The 26,290-nt window shown below is 40.2% G+C and overlaps 1 protein-coding gene across 2 annotated transcripts in view; it reads left to right on the plus strand.

Annotated features, from left to right (window-relative positions):
* The first annotated feature begins 255 nt into the window (after positions 1–255).
* F13A1 (coagulation factor XIII A chain) overlaps positions 256–26,290 on the plus strand; it is a 151,824-nt gene continuing 125,789 nt past the window's right edge. Inside the window, exons 1-3 of one of the 2 annotated variants that reach the window (XM_081827727.1) lie at positions 256–365; positions 2,281–2,432; positions 14,010–14,198. In XM_081827727.1, coding sequence (XP_081683853.1) covers positions 2,303–2,432; positions 14,010–14,198 — 319 coding nt within the window. In that variant the 5' untranslated portion in view covers positions 256–365; positions 2,281–2,302. Of the gene's footprint in view, positions 366–883; positions 903–2,280; positions 2,433–14,009; positions 14,199–26,290 lie in introns of those variants that run through there. The other variant, XM_081827728.1, reaches the window with a different exon arrangement.

The following is a 26,290-nucleotide window of genomic DNA, read 5'->3' on the forward strand; positions in this document are numbered from 1 at the left end:
GGGAGGGGGCAGGGTGTGCGGGGCGCTGGAGAGGGGAGGCAGAACTGGAGGTGGGGATGGCGAGGAGAAGCAGGGCTAGGAACTTGGGAGTAAGGGGGCATGGGTGGGAGGAGGGGCTCATGCCAGAATAACATCAACAGGATGGCAGAAGTAAGTAGAAAGTCCTAGAAGCTGCTCTGTTTGCTCCAGCTGTCAAGAAGGGGGAGGAGAAAACCCTGTGGGATTGGAGGGGGAGGAGGGTGGGGGCTGTTAGGAAGTTATTTAAGAGCCAACTTTCTTGTCGTTTTTCCTGCGTCCTTTTGAGGAAGTACCCCTGAGCCGCACAGAGCCAGCCTGCATTAGGGCACCTCAGGCGGGGACCGCAGGTAAGCAGCAGCCCCTCCTGCCGGGCCTCACGGCAAACCTACACCTAGGAGCCGAGGGGCCCGCTGCGCCGCCCCCCTGCCCTAGAGTTTTCCAGCGATCCCTCAGGCGGCTGCTCCGGGTATAGGGGACAAGGGTCAGAGGCGCCCCCACTTTTCCACTGCCTCTCCTGGTCCCCATCTCAGCGCCTACCCAGCCCCACTTCTGTCCAAGCGGGAACTTCTCAGGTACTCCAAGCTTCCCAGAAGGTGCTGCTTGCAAGAAGGCCACCAGATGGGAATAAAGGACCTGGGAGTGCTCCCCCAAGGGAGCTCCCCTCTCTTCAGGGGAGCAGACTATGGAGGGGTGAAACAAAAGGTTAGAGAGAGAGGGATATAGGACCAGGTAAGAACACCAGCTTGGCTTGGCTCTGCATCCCTGTGCATCCCCTTTCCCTCTCCCAATGCAAGAGCTGAAGTTGAGCACTTGCGCCCCCAGACCTGTGGAGAAGGGGTTGCTCCTGCCCACCTGCACTCACCTGCACAGTCTCCCCTTACCTGGTAAGCACCTGGGGCTCACCAGCTCTCAGCTTTCTGGGTTCTCTCTCCCAACAGGCTACCGCACTGCTCTACTCTGTTCTCCCCTACACCCTCCCCTCCTCACCCGGCTTATTTTCCTCCAGAGGACTGCTTTTTCTTACCTTCCCTCCATCATTAACCCTTTCTCCCTGTCCCCTTAGCTCACTGGAGCCTTTGTGTCTGTAGGTATTTACGGAAACCTATTCAGACTTTATACTCGCAAACATTGCTGTCTCCTTCCCAGACCAAATACCTTAGAAAGTGGTTCTCTTGTCTCCAGCTGTGTTGCCTTTGCTCAACATGTTTCCGGAACAGTCTACTCTGGTTGCCTCTATAGTGGATGCTCTTCATCTTTGAGGGTGTGCTTGGTTTTTGAAAAGAGCCAAATAACCAAGAGTCATGACTGGGTGATCCAGGTGATCAAGGTAAAAGCTCCATTTGGGCCAGAAACAAGGGCTCCCTTTATTTGGTCAGTTGGTCAACAAGTACCGACTGATTGGGGCCTGACAGTGAGGTGTGTGGTGTTTAAGCTGGCTCCTCGCCTGTACAAACTCCAGAGGAAGGGGAAGCAGGCTTGGGGAAAAGTCAGTATTAGCACCACTGACCAAATACATTCAGAGAAAGGCTATTAATAGCCCTAATTTAAAATTGCAGTGTACCCCCTTCACCCACCCAGATTCCATCAGCCTTCTCCTGCTCTGTGTGGTCCTGGCTCCAAAGCACTTGCCACCTTCTCACACCCTTTTCTGTTTACCTCTGCAAAGTGTGGCCTCCACCCTAGCCCTCACTGGACGGAAAGCTCTCTAGGTCAACAATCCTCTGTTTTGTTCTCTGATATATCCCAAGTGCCCAGATCACAGCCTGGCACATAGTAGGCTCTCATTAAATATTGGTTGAATGAAGTTGCAAAAATGAATGCTTTGGAGGATGCCACTTATCTGGACATGGCTGGACAACTTTATTCTTAAAAGTGACTTAGGGCTTCGTAAGTCTATATGAAATGGACATATGTACGGGCATATGACATTAAATGTTTCTTACAAAAATACTGCCTTTAGGGGTAATGAGGGGGGAAAAATACCCTGCTTTCTAAAATCTTATTTCTCCAAATAAGTCCTGTTTCTTCTGCTTTCCATATGTTTTGACAAACAAGAAATCTCCCCAAGGTCCTTGGGGAACTGTGCTCCATCATTAGACTAATCCTTACTGCCACTTCTCAAGCTTTATTTATGTGAAACTCACAATGTGTTGCTTCAGTGCTACCCCACACAGACATGTCTGCTTCTCTATTTTTGAATCCTTGTCTCAAATGTAACTCGCCTCCCATTCCTTTTCTGTGTCTCCCTTTCTCCCCCACAAGGAGCCTGTGAAGCTAGCTGAGAATGTCCGAGACCTCTGAGCCTGCATTTGGAGGCAGGAGAGCCCTGCCCCGCAACGCGTCCAATGCGGCAGAGGATGACCTCCCCACTGTGGAGCTGCAAGGGTTGATGCCCCGAGGTGTCAACCTGCAAGGTACAGGGTTCCCCACCTGCTCCTACCTGCAGGTGCTGGCTGGGTCAGCACCCTTTGTCTCCACTAGGTTCCCACAAAAGCAGCTCCCCTGCCAGTGTCTGGTATCAAAGAAAAGACTCCCAAGCCTTCTTTTGAGTGGTAAAAGGCCCCAAGATCCAGATTCTTGTCCCAGTTCTACCACTCAATAGCCTTGTGATCCCAGGGAAGTCACTTTGTCTTTCTACCTCTTAGCTATTTCCTCTAAAAAACAAGGGCATTGGCTCAGTGGATGCCTCTTCCAGCCCTGCTGTTCTGCTTTTAAAAATATTCTCTAGCTGGAAGTTTCCACTTCCAAAATATTGTGGCTGTTTTGATTGTCTGGCTTGTGCCTCTTTCCCTCTCCCTCCTCCCTCCATTGCTGTGAATTTCAGAGCTGGTGAAAGATGCCAGACTCTGACAGTAATGGAGATGGAAGCCCTCTATTTCTCTCCAGAACAGCCTAGTGAGCAGGTGAGGCAAGCTGCTTCCCCTGCTCTCGCCTCCAATGATCCCAAGGGACCTGCTCTGGGAGTAGCAGCCAGCAGCTGACCTCCACTCAGCCCTGTCAACTGTGATGGGGCCCAGGAGCCAGCAGTGGCTTGGTGACACAGACAGCATTCCCTTGGGTCACAGCAGGGACATTCACATGTCCTTGAATGGCATCTCGCATGGACCACTTTTTGTTGGTAGCACTCATGCAGCAAGCCCACTTCTGCTCCTGAGGGTACTGTGCGCTAGGTTTCACTGGGAGGTAAACACCCACTTGTTGGGGGCAGGTGCCCACGATCACCCCTGTGGTGGGTGGTTAATCCGCCTCCTCAGAAAGAGATCAGCAGTTGAAAGCAAAGGGAAAGAACCATGCTGATTATTAACAAGTCCGGCAAATTAGAGAACTGCCTGCACCTTGTAGACAGGTTTGATTGGGTTACTATCATGTCTAGACAATTTGATATCCAACTGTGAAAACAGAGAGATATCTAGTACCATCCATTAAGGTACCATCCAAATTTGGAGGGGGGAACTCACAGAAGGGCTTCTTCAGTTGAGTGGAAGCATCCGGACAGACTTGTGAACTTGTAGTTCTGAGCTCTCTCCGAGTGGGGTGCTGCATTCCCTACAACTCTGCGATTAGAGACACAGAACTGAGTTAAAAAGGACTTGTTAATTAACTCATCTAAATCCCCATGTTACAAGGTGGGGAAACTGAGGTCAAAGCAAGTAGTTGATGTTCACTCCTTCACTGCCCAAACTTGGGTTTATCATTTTCTTTTCTTTTCCTTTCTTTTCTTTTCCTTCCTTTCTCTTAAGAATGCAAATAAAATTGGAAAGCATGCAGACGTCAAATTATCAAGCAATTATAAGCAAATTATTATACCTTGGTGTATTCAGTGTTTTAGCAAAATCCTCCTCTGGCAGAGAAGACTTTTGGCCCTGGGGAATGGGGGCCAAGGTGCTGAAAGAAGTGGGCAAAAAGAACAGAAAGAGAAAGGGGCATAGGATCAGTGAGGAGAAATGTGAACAGAGACAGTGAGATGTAGCAAAGAGCCCCTTGGTTCAGGACTCAGAAGAATTGGGTTCTGGTTCCACATTTGTCACTTACTAACTTTGCCACCCAGGGGAGCCTCAGTTTCTCCATCAAGAAAATGGAAGCAATACTTACTTCCCAGTTGCCATGATGATCAAATGACTAGTGCCTATGAGACACCTGATCTATGAGACACTTGACCAACAAATGCTCATTGACTCAGAATGTGCAAGTTGTCATACCCTACAAGGTTGGGAGACACCCCAGTGAACACTTGTTTCTAAGGGGAACATGTAACAGCTTACAGGGGCTGTATATCTGAAATCTGAACAAAATGTTCCTAACAAGAAATCAAAACTACCAGAGAACTTGAGTAGGTAGGTTGATTTAAAAAAAAATCTGGGATTATTGATTTCTGTGTATTTATTTTTGGAGGCACGGGTGGGGAATTATTTTGAAAAATCAGTCATCATTTGCTTGACAATCATATGTGTCCACAGCCCAAGTAACATTCTGGGATACCTATTACAGGCCCTGGCAGAGGAATATGAGTGTCCAATGACTATTTGTAGAATGAATGAAAAATCAATCACTTGAGAATTGAATGACTCATCAGGCCTAGAGTCATTATAATCTTATTATTAATAGCAGGTTCCAGGTTTTAAAAACATGTCTTCATTTAATCTGTCTCCCACGTGTGAGCTAAGTACTACATACCATGAGGATAGGGTCTCTGAACCCAGGTATCATGGGGGAAGTCCTAGATGAGTAGAACAGAAGAAAAATACCAGTACAGAAACCATGTGATCAAGAACTATCCCCTACTTATCCTTTACATTTCATATTTCTCTTTTATTGTGCCAAAAGCAGGTTTTCTGACACAAAATACATCCATTTCTCCCAAGTCATCCCTGGCTAAGGCTGTCACGTGTGATTAGCTGCTGTCTTCTTGCAGTTTATGCAGTGACCCCTAGGGGCATCAAAGAAGGCTTGAAGCTCCCTGAGCCCTGGGCTGAGGACAGCTTTGGCTGTCAAACTCTCCTCATTTGTTTCAATGGAAGCTTTTTCCAAAAGTGTCCCTTCATCAAGCTGCTCTTTCCAAACTGACTGAGAAGGCAGAGAAGCAAGAGGAGGAAAAGGGATAAACGGCAGATTTTTCATTTCGAATGCTCCTGTGGCAGTCAATATATATATAATATACACTGAGTGGGTATGATACCCTAATTCACAGCTTTTGTGAATATTTGGTTAAGAATGACTTTAGCCTGCATTTCAAAATGTATAAACTCACATGAGGCTCTTCCCATACAGCATCATGATATTTAAAAAAAAAAAATGGAAATATTTGAGGTGACAGTGAGCCCCCAGAGATGGGACCATCCAGTCAGTCGTGATGTTTGACATCCTCATGTGTTTTTAGGGGTTCTTCATGCCCCCTTCTGAACTTAGTTGTAGCCAATTAAAATATGTGAAAATCTCCTCAGATTGCTGGATTTGCATCTCTTCCTAATAGACTGTTCTGAATGTTTAGTGGTTGTTTCTGGAAATCTCTCTACAGCTTTCCTGGTCTCAAAGGTTATTTTAGCAGGAGATGTAATGTTCTGGAAGATAGCCTTATATTCTTGGTCTGGTTTGACTCTGCATTATTAACCATAGGTTATCCTTTGCAGTAGTGATTATAATCCTTATTTGGCAGATCTAATGTGATGAATTCAAACTGGAAAGCAAGTCTAGATCCCTAAAAAGTCAAATGCAGGAGAGATCTAGAATCTTTCAGGCTAATGGGGTCTTGTGCCTTTCTGAGCATCTCTCCTCCTTCCCACCCCACACCCTGTCAGAACCAAAGCAATTAATTAACTAGTTAATTATCAATCTCACCTTTGTGCAGAGTAAACCTCTCTGTATTGAGGGTTTTTAAAAGAATTAGGAAGGCATTTAATGTATGATTAAGAAATGATGTTGTATAGAACCAATTCATCATTTCATTCAGTTTGTGTAAAAGCATTTAATGATTGCCACCTATGTGTCAGGAAGTATGCTAAGTTCTCTCTGAGGACACAAAGATGAGTAAGCCAATCCCTGGCCTCAAGTGGCTCTCCATCTACTAGATGAAATAGACACAGAAAATATAATTGCAATTCAGTGCAACAAATAATGTCACAGAAATTATGCCAGTTGCAATGAAAGAACAGAGAAAGTAATGATACGGTGTGGGGACAGTGGGAAAGATGGTGAGGAAGGCTTTATGATGAAAGGCCATCTGAGTTTGGTCTTAGAGGATGAATAGGAGTCTTCCAGGCAGACAAGTGCATGGGAACAGCATTTCTAGCAGAGGGAACAGTACATATCAAGTAATGGGGACAAGGCGGGGATGAGCTTGGGAAAAGTAGGCAGGGACCTGTTACAGTAGGTACACTGAGACCTTACCTTTTCTCCTGCAGATAAAGAAAGACTTGCAAAGGATTCTAAATAGCAAAATGACATAATCAGAACTATGTTTCATGAAGGTAATTCTAATGGTGAGGAGCAAATGGAGAGAAGGAAATACATTTGGAGGCTGTTGAGATACTTCTGGTGAGAGGAAAAGTAAACCAGGCAGATTTCCATCTCTGGAGAAGATACTGGTCTCACTTCGTATTCTAGCTTCTTCTGAGCCACTGAGCATTTCTTCTACATTTTACGGTACAGGACATTTGAATAGCAACAGTTAAAAAACAATAAGCTGCTTAAGAAAATGTTTTTAATCATTCTAATTAATGATACTTTAAAATTTGGGGTATCCAAGAGAAATAGAGAGAGGAACTTTTATCCTGTTGTTTCAACAATAAACAAACCTACTTCCTCATGGACAGTATTTATGCCTACAGTTTGGTAATAATATTACCAAAGATTGCATGGAGATTTCAATTCACTAGGGAATTCCTAGGATATGAACCTAAACATTCAACTGATTTCAAGATTCCATCTGTGACAGGTATAATCATTCTCGGAAGAATATTTTTACAACCTAAGGAGAAAATAATCTACTTTTTTTCATATTAGGGAAAGGGTAGGAAGACAGGGAGGCAGCTGGCTCATGAGGAGAGATTTTTTTTTTTAACAGTCCATTTTCTGATGTGTTTGGAATTAGGCTAAATTGTGTTAGGTAGACTTTTTGAAAGCTGTCACTTCGAAAGAGCAAGCTGCCAACTTCCCAGCTACGATATCTCAAAAAAACTAAAAAACCAAAAAACCAAACCCAAAAGTAGCTTAGCAATGAGTGGTTCCATTTTGCCAGGAACTGGGCTTGGACAGGGAGAAGCAAATTCATTTCATGTTTGTGTCAAATGGAGCCTGGATGATGAGAAGGCTCTTTCAATCTAAACTATGTCTCGTTAATCCAATAAAAAAAGGCAGAAATCTATATGCCAGCTTAATAAATGTTTACTGAGTGTTTACTGCATGAAGATGGACAACAGTAAGCAAAATGGACAATAGAAAGAACTATGATATTTGTGTATCTATGCTTATATTTTATGACCAACATCTGTAGAGCCCTTGTTATTATTAGGTATTGTAAACACCAAATACAAAGGTTGCTCTGTGGGTAAGTGTCCATGAGCAATGAAAAAAATGTTTAATTGGTGGTATTGGGACTTCACCTTATTCCTTAGTATTCACCCCCCTTGCAGATCTGGAGATGTAGCAGATTACACTAGGGGGAGGGCAATAGGGCTGTCATTTCCTTCTCCCACTAAAGGATAAAGCACCCTCCCATTACTCTTCCATATGTCTTGTCCATTTGACTACAGTCTAGAACATTAGCTCCTCAAACTCTCAAACTCTCAGTGTTGCTTTTAATCTTCCATGTTTTGGTCAAGGTTTTATTATTATTTTTTTAAGATTTCATTTATTTAGAAAGAGAGGGAGAGCACGAGCCGAAGGAGGCACAGAAAGAGAGGGAGAATCTCAAGCAGACTCTACACTGAGTGTGGAGCCCAATGCAGGGCTTGATCTCACGACCCTGAGATCATGACCTGAGCCAAAATTAAGAGTCAGACGCTTAACCAACTGAGCCACCCAGGCATCCCTCAAGTTTTATTTTTTAAATGAAATGTTTTCCTTGGTTTAAATTATTTTTAATATGGACTTTTATTTTAAGAGATTACACAGGGAAATTTTACTTATCATTGCCTTAGTTTTTCCCCCACATAGGGTACCACTGTAATTTTCCATGATATTTTTTTTCTTTTTTCCTGAAGGCAATGACCTGTTAGAGAGATATTGCAGTAGAGAATGATAAGATCACTTAGAAAAAAATAACATTTTTAAAAACTCCATACTTGGAATGGAGTGTTATTAAAATTATAACATTGTAGATTGCCTTATTTTAAAACAAATCCTTCATGTATATGTTAATATACGTTTATTTTATATATTATCATTATGTAATATAAAATAATATTATTTAATATATATTTTTATGTGAAAAAATAAATATATATATTTGTTTTCACTGTGACATTGTAGATTATTTTTGGCTTAGGTTTTATATACTCAAAAGAATTTATTAGTACTCTTGCTTACCTTTTGTTATAAGCAATATATAAGTTGTATACTATCAAGGCATGGCATTTTTATTCCAGTCTGAAATAAAAGCTCTGGGCTGGAGGCCTCATGTTATAAAACCCCAGATCACTGTCTTCAATACTGTACAATATACATACTAAATATAGTCCTGAAATGTGAAATTGTCTGATAAATGACATTTAAAGACTTTATGGTTAATCCTATGATAAATAGAATATCCATTTTATGATGCATAAACCAACCTCAAGCTCCAATTCAGGCATTACATTTGTTTAAAGTGAAAAGTGGTATATTTGCTATGGCTTCTTTTCGCATTGTCCTGGGTACACAAGATGAGGTCTTGTCCTCAAAGGGCTTACAGTCCCACAAATAAAATCACCTATATCAACGTGACACAAAGTGCTTAATTATAATTAATTTTTATTTAAAAAAGGAAAAATGTATTCTGGGAATGAAGAGGAGAAAATTATTTCACCCACCTGTAGAAACGTAAGAAAAGAAAAGCAAGCCTGTGTTCTCAGAATACAAGGAATGAAGCTTGCTTTCTTTTTCTTTCTTTCTTTCTTTCTTTCTTTCTTTCTTTCTTTCTTTCTTCCTTTCTTCCTTTCTTTCTTTCTCTTTCTTTCTTTCTCTTTCTTTCTTTCTTTCTTTCTTCCTTCCTTCCTTCCTTCCTTCCTTCCTTCCTTTCTTCCTTCCTTCCTTCCTTCCTTCCTTCCTTCCTTCCTTCCTTCTTTCAGAGAGAGAGCATACACTAGTGGGGGCAGGAGGTGGGCAGAGGGAGAGGGAAGAGAGAATCTCAAGCAGGCTCCATGCTGAGTGCAGAGCCCAAGGTGGGATTCAATCTTATGACCCTGAGGTCATGACCTGAACCAAAATCAAGAGTGGGACACCTAACTGACTGAGCCACCCAGGCACCCCGGGAATGCAGCATTCTCTCATTTAATCCCCACACCACCACCATTTTGCGGGAGATAAAACTGAGGCACAGGAAATTTGTATAACTTGTGCTAAGTCACAGCAATAGTAAGTGCCAGAGCTGGGATGTGAGTCCAGGCAGTCTGGCTCCAAAATCCATGCTCTTATCCACTATGCTAATCTCCTCTCTTAATAATAACAATGCTAATATAATAAAAATAATTTGTGAGAATTTACTAAGTCCCAGACATAGTGCTAAAGCACTTTACATACATTTCTTTTTTCATCTAATGCTTACACTAACCCTATAAGGCAAGTGTTTTATTATCTTTTTAAAGATAAAGAAAGTGAAGAGAGATTAAATAACTTCCCTGAGGTTGCACAATTAGTAAATAGTGAAGCATCTCCTAGAACATATTCTGCAAACTGATTGCCCCCAAAAATAGTTCCCATAGTCATTTAAGTTGGGAAAACATGACACCTCTAGGAGAGTTATAGTCTACATCAATAAAAGTCTCCCATAAATCCTTCAAGTATCCTAATTGACTTTGGTTTCCCAAAACTGGCTTAACCATGGAACTCTTATTCTTCCAGTGCATATCAATATCCCACCGAAGTATCACTGCATTACACTACTTTGAGGATAGACTGGCTTTAACCAGACTCACTAGACATTAACCAGGTTCACTGGACAGGCTCATGGAACTAGAAAGCCAGAGTTTCCATTTGCAATAAAAATAAAACCAATGAGAACCAGATACTAAAAAATACTTGACTTTCTCTTTCCAGCTTTATTTTTCCCTTTCTCAAAGATGCTTGGGAAGCCAAGGCATAAAACTAATATACTCATTTTCAGGGGCACATTATTATGGGAGTGGAGGTGGGATGAGATGAGGTGAATTCTGGCAGTGCTCAGGACCAGTGCATTCAATACCTGCAGGCAGACTAGACTCACCCAGTCCCTCACCTGGAATGCTGCAGTAGCTTCTTAACTGACCTTCCTGCCTCCAACACGGCCACCATCCTTTCCTTTTCTTACTCTTTCACCAGAAAAAGTTGAAATTTGCACACGCACACACACACACACACACACATACAAAGACATGTCAGTTTGCTATTTCAGATTTTTCACGGGATCCCCAATGCAGTGGAAGTCCACATTTCCTAACATGGTCTACAGGGCTTGCATGAGCAGCTCCTGCCTATTCCTCCTTTGTGGTCCCACTACTACACTCCAGCCAACCAATCATCTTTCAATTTCTTAAGTAAACCAGACACTCTGTTGCCTAAGTCTTCACTCCCCTCTCCCTGAAACATCCTTCCGCACCCCTTTTTATACCTGGATAACTTGTTCATCTTTCTGACCATTGCTTATATACCTCACTTCCTCCAAAAAGCTTCCTTAATTCCACTTCCTCAATCTGAGTTACAGGCTTCCTATACCTCCCAGATACCCTCTTCTACCCGATACCCTATACTGCTTTATCAGAATACTTATGGTGCTATGTCATAATTATCTGTTCACTTTTTAGTATCTACCACTGTGTATTTATTGAGCTTGTATTTATTAGGCAGTGACCTAATCAACATTTATATCCATGCCTTGAATGGCAACATAAAATGACATGCATAAAATTCCTGGAGGACAGGAAGTTGCGGAGAATATTAAATATATTGAATATATGCTTAGGGTCTACAATTATATTAAGAGCTTGGAATAATTAACCAGATTCAATAAGATGAAATTTAATATGAATACATGCAAAGCCTTAAAACTGAGCTACAAAGAAGAAAACCTTTGTATAGATATGGCTGGCTTCTAGGGATCTGTATTGAATCATAATGCACTACTGGTAGAAATGACATCAGAATGTATTTTTATTTTTTTTAATTTTTTTATTATGTTATGTTAATCACCATACATTACATCATTAGTTTTTGATGTAGTGTTCCATGATTCATTGTTTGCGTATAACACCCAGTGCTCCATGCAGTACGTGCCCTCTTTAATACCCATCACCAGGCTAACCCATCCCCCCACCCTAAAGGTTTTTGCTTTAACAGATGCTTAATGTAAATCAAGAATAAGGTAAAACTATTCAAAATACTAACGATATCTTTGATTGAAATAATAGAAATATGCTATTTGTTTTGAAAGATGTAGCAGTCTCTGTCTTTCATTGGAAATACCACAGCGAGAATAATGTACTTAATTCTAGGAAAAATACAACTAGAGAAAATTTATAAAATGAAATGCATTCCAGAAAATAGTAGAGGGTTAAAATTCTGGAAAAGAACAGTTGAGGAAATGGAGAATGTTTTAGTCAAAGGAATAGAAGCCTTTATATACCTAAGGAGTACCAGATGAAATGAATAGAATGTAGTCTATATTTATCCAGAAATCAGAACCAAGATCCATGGTTAGAAAAATTACAAGGAAGCAGATGTCAGTTCATCTTAAGAGGGCTTTTCAAATAATTAAAATTGTTTAAAAATGGACTGTTTGTTTTGTGAGATAGTGTGTTTCCTGTTCAGATGAAGACAAAAAGCCCAAGCATTTGGGCTTCCAAGATGTTTCATGCAGTACATAGCAGGTCTACCAGATGGTCTAGAAAGTACCTTTGCCCTCAGAGATTCTGTGAGGCTATAATATCAGTGCATTCCTTCCATTGGTGCTGATGAATGGAGACCTGATTAAACCCATTTCTGAGGATTCAGTTTTTAGACATTTAAACAAAACAAAAACATTATTGAAAGGCACCGTGCTAAGAAGGAGGACCAGATGAGTTGATTACTAAGGTCCTTTTCAACTAAGACATTTATGAGTCTCCAGCTCTTTCTGAAGCTGACTTAACACTAGGGACTGTGACCTTAATAAGACCAGAGAACTTAGGGGAAAGGCAGCTTGGAAGAGAGAGGTCTAGAGAATTAAACATCTTCCACCCACAGCATAATGGAAGGAAAGTGCCCTTTAGGGGACCATGTTCAGGGTTCTGCAATGGGGTAAAAATAGAACTGTATCTTGCACTTCTTTGGGCTGTAATGTTGCAGTCAGAATAGCCCACCGAACACCACATCATGTAAAATATACAATGGCTCCATCAGAGTTACAGTTAAGCTAGCCACAAGTAAGCCTATGGCCCCACTATGTGCCAGGCATCATGCCAGAGCTGTTGTCTTGTTATGTAATTGAATTTTTGTAGAAATTCTCAAAGTATTAGTCGCCTCATTTGAAAGGTGAGAAAACTCAGCTTCTGTGAGGTGACATCCCTTACCTATGTAAGTAAGAGACCTGGGATTCAAACTCAGGATTACCTGGACTTTGAATTAATCAAGAGTGTTTCAGGAACTCCTAAACTTTAGAAGTGGAGAGTATCTAAATGAGCCCAACTTCTTGGTTTTGCCTATGAGACAAAAATGAGGCTAGAGGGGACCAACTGTCCTGCACAGGATTCCCATGTAAACACAAAGGAAGGCATTGGAGTCTTTCCGGGTGATGCTCCAGCATAAGTACAGGCTCAGCAGCTGTGCTCTGTGTATACTGTATTCACAGCTGTGAGGGCAAACCATGCAACAGACCGGATCAGGGTAGGCAGAAGGCTAGTGTACCCCCACCAGCCTCTCTCCCTAATTCCCCTTTACAACTCCAAGTGTGCATGCAGAAATCTATCTCTAGACTAGATCTTGCAAACTACCAGTGTAGATGGGCAGAGTTACCTCCATATTCAGTGATCATTTGCAGAGGAATGGGAGAAAGGTAGGAGGAGATCTAACCTTTATCCAGTGCTATCATGTCTCAAATAAATGTATAAGTGACATTTACCCTCCCAATTCCAAAAGCCAGAGGAAAGACCTATAGATTTTTGTATCAGACCAGGGTTGACTTCCAGATTGGTGGAAATGTGAAGATTTATTTTTTCATGTTCAAAGTGGAAACAGTTATATCTATCTCAATGAAATGTCAGTATTTTGTCTCCACACCTGTTCTTTTCTTTCCTACCTTTGAGGGACCAGATCTACTTTTAGAATTATAGAAGGAGGGGTATTTGACCCTACCTGAAGAGGAGAATTTTGAATTAAAGGTCAACTTTGGACCTTTGGAACATCCCTTTGAGGCTTTGTCAGATTTAATGCCTCCCTTTTTAAAGATAAAATTGAAATGGCTATCCCTTTCTTTTTCCTAAGTAGTGGCATAGTGAGGTGATAGTCATGATGAAAGCCAGCATGAGCCCGGGAATGTGTAGACTTGAACTCTGGTCCTAGTTTCTCTGTACCTAGACCTATGTGGGAGGCATCATCAGCACTGCTCTGTCTATCCCTTGTGGTATGCAGTGAGGTCACAGCGGGGAAAGCTTTTAAAATCCTCTTTGAAGGCAAGAATGTCACAAGAGAATGACTCTTAAATCTATCAACCCCCTGTAGAGAGTTTAATCCAACAGACCACATTACCTCAATACCTAAAGAATCAGGAAAAGCAATCTTGTTTTTTGAGTTTGTGGTTGTATCAAAGTTACTCAGTGGTGTCCCTCAATTGTTTTCTTTATGTGTAGACTACCTTCATGTCGCAAATATTCACCTGTTCAAGGAGAGATGGGACACCAATAAAGTGGACCACCACACTGACAAGTATGAAAACAACAAGCTGATTGTACGTAGAGGACAGACTTTCTTCATCCAGATTGACTTCAATCGTCCATATGACCCCAGAAGGGATCTCTTCAGAGTGGAATATGTCATTGGTGAGTGCCTTGGGCAAGCCATGTTGTGATAGTCCATCTGTGTCATCATGTTATGATAGTCATGATACCATGGGCCACATAGTAGAGAAGGATATAGGTGCAACTGTTTACTTCCTAGAATTATATTTTGACAATTGGCTGGAGCTGGGGCTACATCCTGCCCCAGGACCACCCTATGCTCTAAGATGGATCTGTATAATGCCAAACATTTGGGCCTATCCAAGTAAAAATATGTACAATAAAAGAGAGTATAATTGGTACAAATGTTAGTTAATTATTTCTCCCCAGTTGTTTTTGACATCCTATAGTGTGGCTTTTAATTTATCAACTCTTCTCTCACGATTTCATTGGTCTTACGTGCTAAAACTATTTTCAGTTCTTAGTATACAATCTCCATATAAGCATTTCCCAAACTCTGTTCTGCTCTAATCTACTCCCATAGGATGGCTCATGAAAGATAGACAGTCAAGTAAAGTTCACGAAACACTTTGTACTCTTATCTCCTTTTGTAGGTTGACAATATACATTAGCTTAACAGTTTTGGGAAGTACCATTTAACTCTGTTTGGTTGGGTGTTTCCCAGATTAATTAGATCCTGGTACCCTTTAAATTATAGTTATTAACATTTGACACATTTTAGTAAATATTTCCCTAGAAATTTACAGATATAGCAAGTAAACACATGCACAAAAAAGCAAAGGTGGCTCAATATCAGAAAACTATCTATATAATCCTACATATAAATAAATTAAAAGAAAAAAATCAGGCAATCAAATCAATAGTCACTGAAAGGAACATGATTAAATTCAGCAGCTGTTTTTTTTTTTTAAAGATTTTAAATAAAACAAAAGTAAAAAAAAATTTCTTCAATTATAGTAAAAATTATTTACCCCAAACCAACAACTTTTGGTATTCTAAGTTGCAAAAAGTTAATTTAATTATAATGAGAAATTAGAGATACCTGCTATTGCCATTCTTTTTTTTTTTCTAAGCTTTAAAGATTTTAGCAAATGAGAAATATCTCCTATAAATACTGAGAAAAATAAAATTATATATTTTGCTACTGCTATGATTGTATATATAGAAAACCCAACAAATTCAAGGACAAAGGCACAGTATTAATAAAACTTTGTAAGATGGCTAGATAGAAGATAAATACATAAAAGTCAATAGCCTTTCTCTTTAGCATTGAGAACCTAGAAATAGAAATAAGAAAAAAAGGGGCACCTGGGTGGCTCAGTTGGTTAAGCGACTGCCTTCAGCTCAGGTCATGATCCTGGAGTCCCTGGATCGAGCCCCGCATCGGGCTCCCTGCTCAGCAGGGAGTCTGCTTCTCCCTCTGACCCTCCTCCCTCTCATGCTCTCTGTCTCTCATTCTCTCTCTCTCAAATAAATAAATAAAATCTTAAAAAAAAAAAAAAAGAAAGAAGAAAAAAAATTCCACATATAAAAGTTACTAAAACTATGAAATATAAAAATGAATTAAAAAAAACAAGATGCAGAACACAAAGCAGCTATTAAATCTTAATAAGAGATGTGAAAAAACTTTGAAAAAGCAAGTATGTTTTTGGATATGATATCTCAATTTTTTTTAAATGTCCCAAAATTAGTATGTAAATATAATGCATTTCCAATTGAAGGATTTTTTTTGTCTTGAATAAAATAAGAGTTCATTTGTAAGAATAATTACTTGGCAAGAAAATGATACAAAGAAAAAATAAATAAAAGAGCATTTTCTATCAGAAGCATCTATCAGAACATATTATAAGAAGTGTTTTGTGGAACAGAATAGAGAATCCAGAAATCAATGTCAGTATGTAAGATTACTTAATATGTAGTTGTTGGTTTTGTGGAGTAAGAAAAGTATGTGGGCTTTTTGTTTTTTTGTTTGTTGTTTTAATAAATTAAATGATGTTGTATTTTACATCTTGGTATTTTAGTATATATATATATTACATGTAAGTATATGCATTTAACATATTCTTGTATTTAATATATATTTATCTGTACATGTATAATTATATATATTATTTTACATGTATATATATTTGTTTTATATATGCCAAAATACCACAGATGACCATATATATGAACAAATGACCAAAATATAAGTATATGACAAAAATATCACATATGAAGTCAATGAATAAAAGATAGAGCTGGAAAAATATTCAGAACATACATCAGAGATAAAAGGTTAACATAGAAAAAAAAGCTCTTACAAATTGACAATCTGAAGACAAGCAATAGAAAAATAGACAAAGTATATGAAGAGACAATTCACAATTAAGAAAGTCCAAATAACCTGTAATCACATGAAAACATGGTCAAATTCACTAGCAGACTGGGAAAGCCAAGCAAAGTCATTTCTATCCAACGGGCAAAAATTTAGAAAAAAGCTGTAATATCTGTTGCTGGCATATATGTTGAGAAAAACATACATTGCTGATATAAATGTATAATTTCATAACCTTTTTAGAAAGCAGTTTGGCAGTATCTGTTAATATTAAAAAGACATATGCCTTTGATGCAGTAACTCCACTCTTGGAAATCTATACCAAAGATATTTAAAGTCTAGTTTATAAAGATAGGTATTATTTACTGTAGCATTGTTATAGTGACATAAAAATAAACACCCGTCAGTAGTGGAATGGTGGAATATATTGTGATATAGTCACACAATGGATTGTTACTTTAAAAAAAGGATGAATTAGACCTATGCCAGATGATTTCAGGTGAGGTAGTGGTGAGGAAACGAAATATGGAGGAGTATATATGATCTTCTCTACGTGTGTGTAACTATGTCTGTGCCTAGGTCTGCAGAGTATTGTAAGTGCAGAAAAGAGTAAGAAGCACACACATAGGTAATGACATGCATTCCTTGGTGGGAGATGGGAGAATAACCAAAATAAGGAAGGGAGAAGCAAAAGGAATGGGGAAGCTAGTAAGGAAAAGAGAAAAAAGGCAAGGACGATGATATGATTATATGTAGGCATCTAGGTAAAATTATGATCTCTGTGGGAATATATATATATATATATATAAAACATTTATATATATTATATTTTTATATATATATTACATTTATATATATATATAAATTAAGAGTAATAACATCAAAGCTAAAAATAAACAACACTTCCTTAGAAAAAAATCTCTGACCCCTAACTACTTGAGGTATATGGTTTCTATTCCTTTCATTTACAATACAAATTTGTACATAAATGTGGGAAAATCAGCTGAAGCCAGAGTGGAAATGGGAAAGGAGGAAAGAGATCGTTGAATAAACAACATCAGTACAATGTGGGGGTTTTGCACAGAACTGTTTGCTATCCCAATTGTGGGGTGAGAGAAAGGAAAACTAAATTATCATTTCTGTATGTTAGGTGAAATGCAATAACCACAATTTCATTACATTTTAGGGAGCAGACTATTATTGTTAATATTTTTTAATAATGAGTACTTCAGGTGAGAAAGGAATCCACAGCTAATATTTTCCAGAGTATTTTAAAATCTGATGAAAATTTATTTGTATTTTTTTCCCCTAAGTTCATTTATCACTTTTGGGTCAGTGTGGCTGTGTGTACACGCACATTTGTTTGGACTAGATTTGATTAAAATGCCCTTCACACCTTTGTAATGCCATGATCACTACCCGTGTGTCAACAAATGCACGTTTGAAGCTCTGTCCCCAGTTTTGCTCCAACTACACAGGAACTTTTTATCTCCTTTATAGCCAAATATTTAGTGCAGAGAGGAGAGAGGAAAGCTTTGTCCCTGAAGTGGGCTTGATTGAGGTCTGAGGCTCTTTCCCACAGACCACTCAGAAAACAGTTATAATAATAGAAGTCTTAGGGAAGATGACAAGAGGAGTGTCAGATTGGGTTCCCAGTAGGAGCTGTGAGCCACTGGGGCAGGGTGCTTTGTCCTGAGTGGGAAGGTCAGGGCTATGACCACAGCATCACCACCGTGAGCATGTGAAGTCCTCCCTTCTTTTTCACAAAAGGCATTGTATTACTTTTGTTCCTTCAATGAAAAGGTGGGAGAGGGGAAGCATAGCAAATTTACCTTTGAGATAAAAATCCATATATTTTAAAAACCAACACGTATTCTGAATCCTTCTTAGACCCCACAATGTGTACTTTCGGAGTTAAGCTGTATTCCAATATGTGTAGCCTATAATAGGTGTTATTACATTTGAGGATTTTGTATTTCCAAATTTCCTGCAGAAACAAGGAAAGAAAAATAACATAATTCCACATTCTACTCTTTAGTGTATGAGAAATCAATCACATTTGTAAAGGGCCTTAAAAGACCAATGATAGAGGATTTATCCCAGTTAGTGTTCTTTGTGCACCCCATGTCATTCGGGAGGTGCCATGACGGCCTGAGGCTTCATGACGGTGGTAGGACCAGGACTGAAGAGAAAGAACTGTGGGACATTCATGGGGCTCAGAGATATTTCTCTTAAAATGCAGTATTTGTGGGGCGCCTGGGTGGCTCAGTTGGTTAAGCATCCGACTCTTGATCTCAGTTCAGGTCTTGATCTCAGGGCTCCATGCCAGGCGTGGAGCCTTCTTAAAAAAAAAAAAAAAAGAAAAAAATGCAATATTTATTTCAATAGGATTGAATAAAACCATGAAAATTGGATTTTAAAGGTAATTGCTGTAATGAGAAGAGACAAGAGTATCAAATGTGCACTGGAAATGAAAGGAAGCACAGAGTCTTATACATACATGCAGGTGCACCTCAATTTCAGGAAACCTAGAAAGTAGAAGGAATGATTTAAAAAACAGGAAAGAGAATGCTTTGTAAAAAATAAAAACATAAAGAATCTCTTCAAATATTTCTTTTGAAGTGTTTATACCAGGATTAGATTTATCAATAAAGACCAATTTATAACACTAATTTAAAGAATATAACTATTGCATAGAGCAAGCTATCATTATATTAAAACACAGAAAAAAAGTCACCTTACACTTACTTGTTTGCAGTTTGCATTCAGTTTTTATTATTGTTCCTTTCTCTTTCCCTGTGACTTTGTGTCAGATGAGCCGGGATGTGCTAAGCACTGGAGTTTCCTTTGTTACTATCTTCAGAACCACAGGATTTATTTATAAATGATCCTGTCTTTATTTTTTTGATTTTTTTAAAGATGTTATTTACTTATTTGAGAGAGAGCGAGGGGGAGAGCACAAGTGGGATGAGGGGCAGAGGGAGAAGCAGAGTCCCTGCGGAGGAGGGAGCCAGATGTGGGGTTCTATCCCAGAACTCCTGGATCATGACCTGAGCCAAAGGCAGACGCTTAACAGACTGAGCCACCCAGGCGCCCCATGATCCTGCCTTTAAATCAAGTTTTTTTTTTTCTTTCTTTCTTTTTAAACTTAAGTAAATAGATTCTCTCAGAGGGCCCCGGATTCATCCCTTGTTTTCTGGGTCCTCATTGTAGAGAAGGTGAACAGGGGAATAAGTGCACTTCCTCAGCCAGGACTTCCGCGCATGAGCTACAGATGGTCCCCGCACTTTGATAACTGCATTCATTAGTTGCTGGAAGAGCACAGCCATCTCTGTGCGTTAGGTAAGATGTGTTAATGAATTTGAGGAGGTGGGTGTGGCTGAAAGATGTGCCTGGTCCTTTGTGGGGCCTTTTCTGTCTTTCTACGTCTGAGTCTAAAGCCATGACAAATCATGGAAGGAATCTGGAGCAGTGTTCATTCTAGATTTTGCTAACCTAGAGCTGCAGCTGTGAAAACAGGAAGTTTGTGGTGTTACTTTGTTCTACTTTGACATGCGCCCCCTACTTACCTGATATCCTGTTGAGAGAGAGTCATTCTGAGGAGAGACATATGAACTGGATCCCTTACCAGCCATCCCCCTCAAAGCAGCCCTACCTGGTGAGCCCTCCAAGCCAATGACAGGGTTCATGAGCAAGTTCCTTGCTCCTTGGGCCCAATCACAGGAACCCAAGGTGTGCAGGAGAGCACCTCGAAGATTCTCTTGCCTTTTCTTCAGTCCTACCATGGCTCCCATGGCTCCAGGCTTCATATTTCTGGTTATGGCAGAAAGCAGAGGGGAAGGATGTCCTCAGCAAAACCTGCTCCTCCCGTCAGGACAGCGAAAGCTTTTCTGGAAGCCCCCAGCAAGCTATTCATGTCTCACTTGCCACCCTTATCTGTAAGAGAAGCTATGAAATTATTTCATTTTTTCAGTCTCTTCAGAGGAGAGGGGCAGGGAGCACTAAGAGCGGATGCTGGTAGACCCCCAGGGGTGTGTGCTAGAAGTCCCTTCCATCTTGGCCATCCTGTGAGTCTGAAAGTGCAGCCCTTACTGATGGCACACGGAAGTCGTTCATCCTGAGCCCAGTCATTACAGGATGACATCAGTTGCACATATTCTGCATTCTTAACCACATAAAACATTGAATTATCCTCAACACTTCAATATTTCTGTTTCACTCATTTCTTGAATAGAGTTTCCCAAAAGCCAGCTGGGGTGTCAGACTCTGATGTGTTTTAAGGATGAGAGTGACATTATCAATTCTCAGTCGGGGGTTCAAGATTGGAGAGAGAGTTAGAGCCTGGATTAGGGCATCTGTTGTAACAATGGAGAAGACGGATGGGATTTGAGGAACATTTGGATGGCAAAATCCACAGGACTTGTGATTGGCAGTCGTCTGTGCAGACAGAGGGGAGGAAAGAGTCAGGTAGCTCCCAGGTTGCTGGGTTGTATGCCTATGATGATAGAGGCTCCAAATGAGACAAAGAATGCAGGGAAATTGGGGGGGAAAAGATGAGTGTGGGAAAGGATAATGATGATAGTGGCTCTCACTGATAACTCACTCACCAACACTGGGTACTGTGCAGGGGTTCTGTGTACGTCCCATTTAATTCTTTGGGCACCCCTCTGGGCACGGGACTAAGGTCATCTCCATTTTTCAGATGAGATGAGGATTGGAGTGGTATAAGTAACTTACCTGAGGTCACATCTGGAGGGTGCTGGGGCTCCAGTTGGAACCCTGACATTCTCTCCTAATCACAATGCATCCTACCTCCACCAGTGAAATAGTGGAGGCATAAATATGATTTTCTTTGTGCCTTTTGAGTTTGAAGTACTTGAGGGACTTCCAGATAAACATATCCAATAGAAGGCCTCTGAAGTTTAGGGAATCAGTTTTGATTTCATACATCATAGATGGGTAAAATTATTCAGACAAAGTAAATCAGGTAAGAAGCAGACTGAGGCTCAAATCCTGAGAGCAAATAACTTTTAAAGAATCAGTCCAGGAGCTGGAGTCCCTGGAGGAGACAAAGACCATGTGATCAGATAAATAGAAGGGAAATCAGGGAATGCAGTGTCACTAAATCCAAGAGAGTTGGGTGTTTAAAGTAGAAAGGGTGACCAGCTTTATCAAATACAACAAGGGTGACCAGCTTTATCAAATACAACAAGGGAAATCAGGGAATGCAGTGTCACTAAATCCAAGAGAGTTGGGTGTTTAAAGTAGAAAGGGTGACCAGCTTTATCAAATACAACAGTGACGTAAGAACTTCGCACTGAACTCAGCAGTTATGGGGACACTGGTTACTCAGGGACAAACCAGATTTTAATGGTTTGAAGGTAAATGAGACATGAAAAGTGGACATAGCAAAGGTGGACTAATTTTTTTGGAAGAAAAGAAAAGACAATTTGGATAGTAACTTGGGAAGAATGTAGGTTAGAGAAGGTGGTGTTTTGGTTTGGGTGTTTGTTTTAGGATTGAAGGTACTTTAATGTGTATGAGGCATGAGGGACAGAGCCAGTAGATGAAGAATCCTGAAGATTCAGAAGAATCGCTGGATGGCTGAGGCAGAATGCTGGAGGAGGTGAAGAGGAGGCATGGATGAGGGATTGTCTAGGAAGAAGAATCCCTGTCCTCTAGGGTGTTGGGAAAGAGGTAAGAGAGAATGTGAATGTGTTAGGTAGAGAGATAGGAAACTGATCATCATGCCTGATGACCTCAAGTTTTTCAAAGACGTAGGAGGTGAGCAGGTGCGGCAGGAGCTGAGAAAGGCAAAGAACTATTTCTTATATCTGAGAGCATAACCAAGACCCTTTGAGACCTCTGTTCCCCTATAGATTTTTGGTTCAGGGGGTCCAGATAAACTCACTATCCGTGATTTTCATGGACAGAGCACAGTTTATCTGCTGAGATATTTCTTGCCCCAAATCATGCAGCTGGTAAGATGTGGAGAAATATTTCTTAGCCTACGCTCTCTCCACTATTTCATGCTGTGTTTTAATAAAAATAGGCTACCCATTCCATCATTTTGAAGCAGCATTTATATGGGACGTCATTTCACATTTTTTCTTCTGTGTCTGCATCGATGATAAGTGTGTTCATTTTTAAGCCTCTGTGAAGTGACGAATAATGGCGTCTAAGAAACTAGGACAGTGTTTCTCAGAGTGTGTTCTCTATGAACACGTGTCCTGTGAAAGACTCCTTAAAAAAAAAAAGTTCCATGGTCAAATGCATTTAGGTCATGCTGTGTTTTGTGCCTTTTCTTGGAGAATCCCAACACACCTTAGTATATTAAAGGCTCTGAGGATGCAAAGGGCCAAAAAGTGAATCTTCTTTAGCCTAACGCTTCTCAAAATTGTTTTACTACAAACATTACTCTACCATGTTTTTATTTTCATTATACTCTTTAGTAAAATAGACAACTAACTCAAGGAGATGCTGAACTACTATTACAAATTACCTTAATTCTGCAGAATACTGTAGTCTATGTAGTATGGTAACTTAATATATTATCTGTTTTTTTTCTTCTTTGATACTTTAGATTTTGTGCCAACATTAAAATAACTATAAATTTGGCACTTATACTCAGTAACTTTTCTCTTCATAAAGGATTACTTTACTTTTCTTTTTTACATTTATATATTTATTTGCCAGATTTTTGTTTGGCTCCTGTTACCATAACTTTCCTCTGAATGTGTTTATTAGACTCTTACTGAACACCTTTCATGTGCAAAGCACTGAGTTGGGATTAGAGTATTAATACATGTTCATCCTCTGCTCTCAAAGAGTCTGGAGGGGACACCCTGGACACTAGAAGTTGAGCTGAATGCCAATCTCTTGGGCACAGTGCTTGGAAAGCACACTGGAGAGTAGACTACTAGACTGTAGGACTAGTTGGAAGAGTCCCCCAAGAAGAGCTGGATCTCAAAGAACAAGTAGGAGTTGACCCAATGGAATGGGAAAATAGATGTCCTAGGAAAAAAATGTGAAATTCAGTGGAGAAAGAAAACTTGGAAACATATTGATGGCCTCATATACCTTGATTCAAAGTTTATATATTAGTCTATAAACAGCCAGAAGATTCTATGGAAGAGTTCTTAAAAGGATTATATTAAAAAGCTTTAAGTGTTTTCCTTTTAGATTACTGTGGCAGAGTATGAAAGATAAATTGGAGGGCTGAGATTGTTGTCAGTAACATCAGTAAGAGACTTGGGGAGGGGAAGGAATCTTACTAATAGATGACAGGGTAAATGTGCAATACATGATTTTATATGATTTTTCCTCTTTTTAAAAACAATTTACCTTTAAAACAAAAAAGTTAGTGCAATTGTGGCTTGTTTATTTTTTGGGTTTTTTTTTTTTTTACATGGTCAAATAAGACTCACCTATAGTAAAGTAATGCACTATGGTCTGAAGAAAAGGTTTATGCCACAGTGACTGACCCTTTTCTGGGTATATAGACATTTCAGGGATGACAGCTCCTCTGATAAAGGGTCTAGGAAACAATACAGTGGTTGGGGAGGGTTTGGAGTCAGACAGACCCAGTGAGAGTCCCCGTTCCACCACTCAGAGCAACAACAGAATCACAGATCCCCCCAGTTACATTTCCTCACCTGAAAATATTTACTTCTAACAGCTATTTATGGATTAAAGGAGATAATGTATAGGAAAGCACCTTCTTACTTTCTTATTCTCAAAAACAACACTGGGAAGCAGGGAGGGTAGGAATAAGCCTCACTGAAAATCTGGAAACCGGAGTGCATAGGGATTGAGTGACTGACCCAGGGTTGTGCAGGGAAGGGGAAACCCCCTGTTCCCAGCTTCCTCTTAGACGATCAGAATCTTAGCCTAGTGGTCTGTCCACTTGGCCCTACAAAAGAAGGCCAGGTGCGCCCAGGTGGCTCAGTCAGTTAAGCATCTGACTCTTGATTTCCACCGAGGTCATGATCTCAGGGTCGTGAGATCCAGCCCCACGTTGGACTCCACTCTGGGCTTGGAGTCTGCTTTAGATTCTCTCTCTCCCTCTCCCTCTGCCCTCCCAACCCCCCACTCATGCTCTTTCTTTCTCTCTCTTTCTCTTTTACTCTAAAATAAATAAATAAATAAATAAAAAATAAATAAATAAATAAATAAATAAATAATCTTTAAAAGAAGCCAGACACATTGCGAAGTTTGTAATCAAATAGTAAAATTAATCCTCGTTACACTTTTTGGTAGATTAATCCATTTATTCTCCTTTAAGCTCCTTGATGGTCTACCTGTAAATGGAGACTTGCTGAGGCACTGGCTTAGCCTGACTCTAGATATGAGTGACTCTTCAGCTTTCTATGGGATCAATTTTCCCACTATTATACATTCCCCTGGTAATGCCCTACCTCCACCCTGGGTCTGAAGAAAGGGCAGTGAGAGAGAAGATGGCAGGGTGAGCCCTCAAAGACTTTGTAGTCGGGACCAGCGGCACTGAGTGAGGTTCTCTGATGAAGGATTATTACTAAGTAAGAAAGTGCTGTCAAAAAGGCAAATAGGAGGCCATTGCTCTCTCTTTTCTCTCCTGCTAGCAAAGCAAAGATAATGACCATTGAACCTCCAATCAAAAATATCCAGTGTTTACAACATCCATGCTGACAGCTTAATTAATCAAATAGGAACCCTGACAACCCATAGGCCAAGTTCTGCCAGGAATTATTTGCCTACAGTTCTAGCTGAAGTGACAGAAGCAGTTTAGTCTCAAAGTAGGAGGAATCGACATCCAAATTCTAGTGCGAGAGACCTGTGGGGAGTCCCCTCGGCCCTGCCTTGTGACCCACATCCCATCCTGCAGAGCTGGGGTTTCTAAGTGAACCCTCGGATCTTGAGGGTAATAGAGTTGCCAGTGTGTTTTATAATATCAAGTATGCTGTGTGGTGCACTCATAAGAGACTGTGGAGGTTGGACTGAGAATCCTACATAGATGCCTGACTTCCTCCTCCTCTTTCTCCCTCTTTTTTATTCCCCTAATTTGCCATTGCCCTCACTGCCCTCTCTTTCTGTCCTCATGCTGTACCTTACATTGACCTCTTTCACCTATGTGAATTCATAACCTTGACTAATTAGCACCCACATAATTGAAACTGTACACGACCAGAAACCTATGGTCTGAACTCAGGGATTATTCAGCGTGGGCATTGCCTGGCTTTTCCATATAAATTCTAAGACATTCTTGCAGTATGTGAAGTTAAAAAAGGAGAGGGAAAACATATAATGAAAATTAATGTGTCCACCGTAATACCTTGCTCTTAAGTCTCCAATCCGTGAAAAGAGAGACAGTTTCCAACTGGAATGAAAACCCACTGAAGAATGGATAAAAATGGACTAATTATTCATAATCCATGCCATCTCATTACTCTGTGAGTGTGTTACATGGACTGACGAGGGACTGACTGGAAAGCTCTTGGAACTCCTTAGGGATAGTTGCTTGCTAATAAGATGACCCAATTACCAGGCTTATTTTGAATATTGCAACTATATAGGAAAACTAAATCCTTACGGTATTCCTTAAGGCAGTATAACCTTCATAAAGCATTGCTATAACAGCAACCAGAGCCAGACAGGTGTTAGAGGACCACAGGCAAGCTATAAATAGCTGCACCTCTCTGTTGCTATCCTTTTCACCTCTTATTTCTTCTCAGTATCTCAGCCTTCTGATGTTTTCTATCCTTTCTTGTCATTTCTCTTACTCTCCATCTCTGTCTCTCTATGTTTTTCTCTTGCTCTCACTCTCGTTCTCTCTCTTGTACACACATACACATAGTCCTATGGGTGGATGTTTTGGTAT

Source organism: Leptonychotes weddellii, chromosome 8, assembly GCF_054177405.1.
Source record: "Leptonychotes weddellii isolate Sample4059 chromosome 8, ASM5417740v2, whole genome shotgun sequence".
Classification (NCBI taxonomy): Eukaryota; Metazoa; Chordata; class Mammalia; order Carnivora; family Phocidae; genus Leptonychotes; species Leptonychotes weddellii.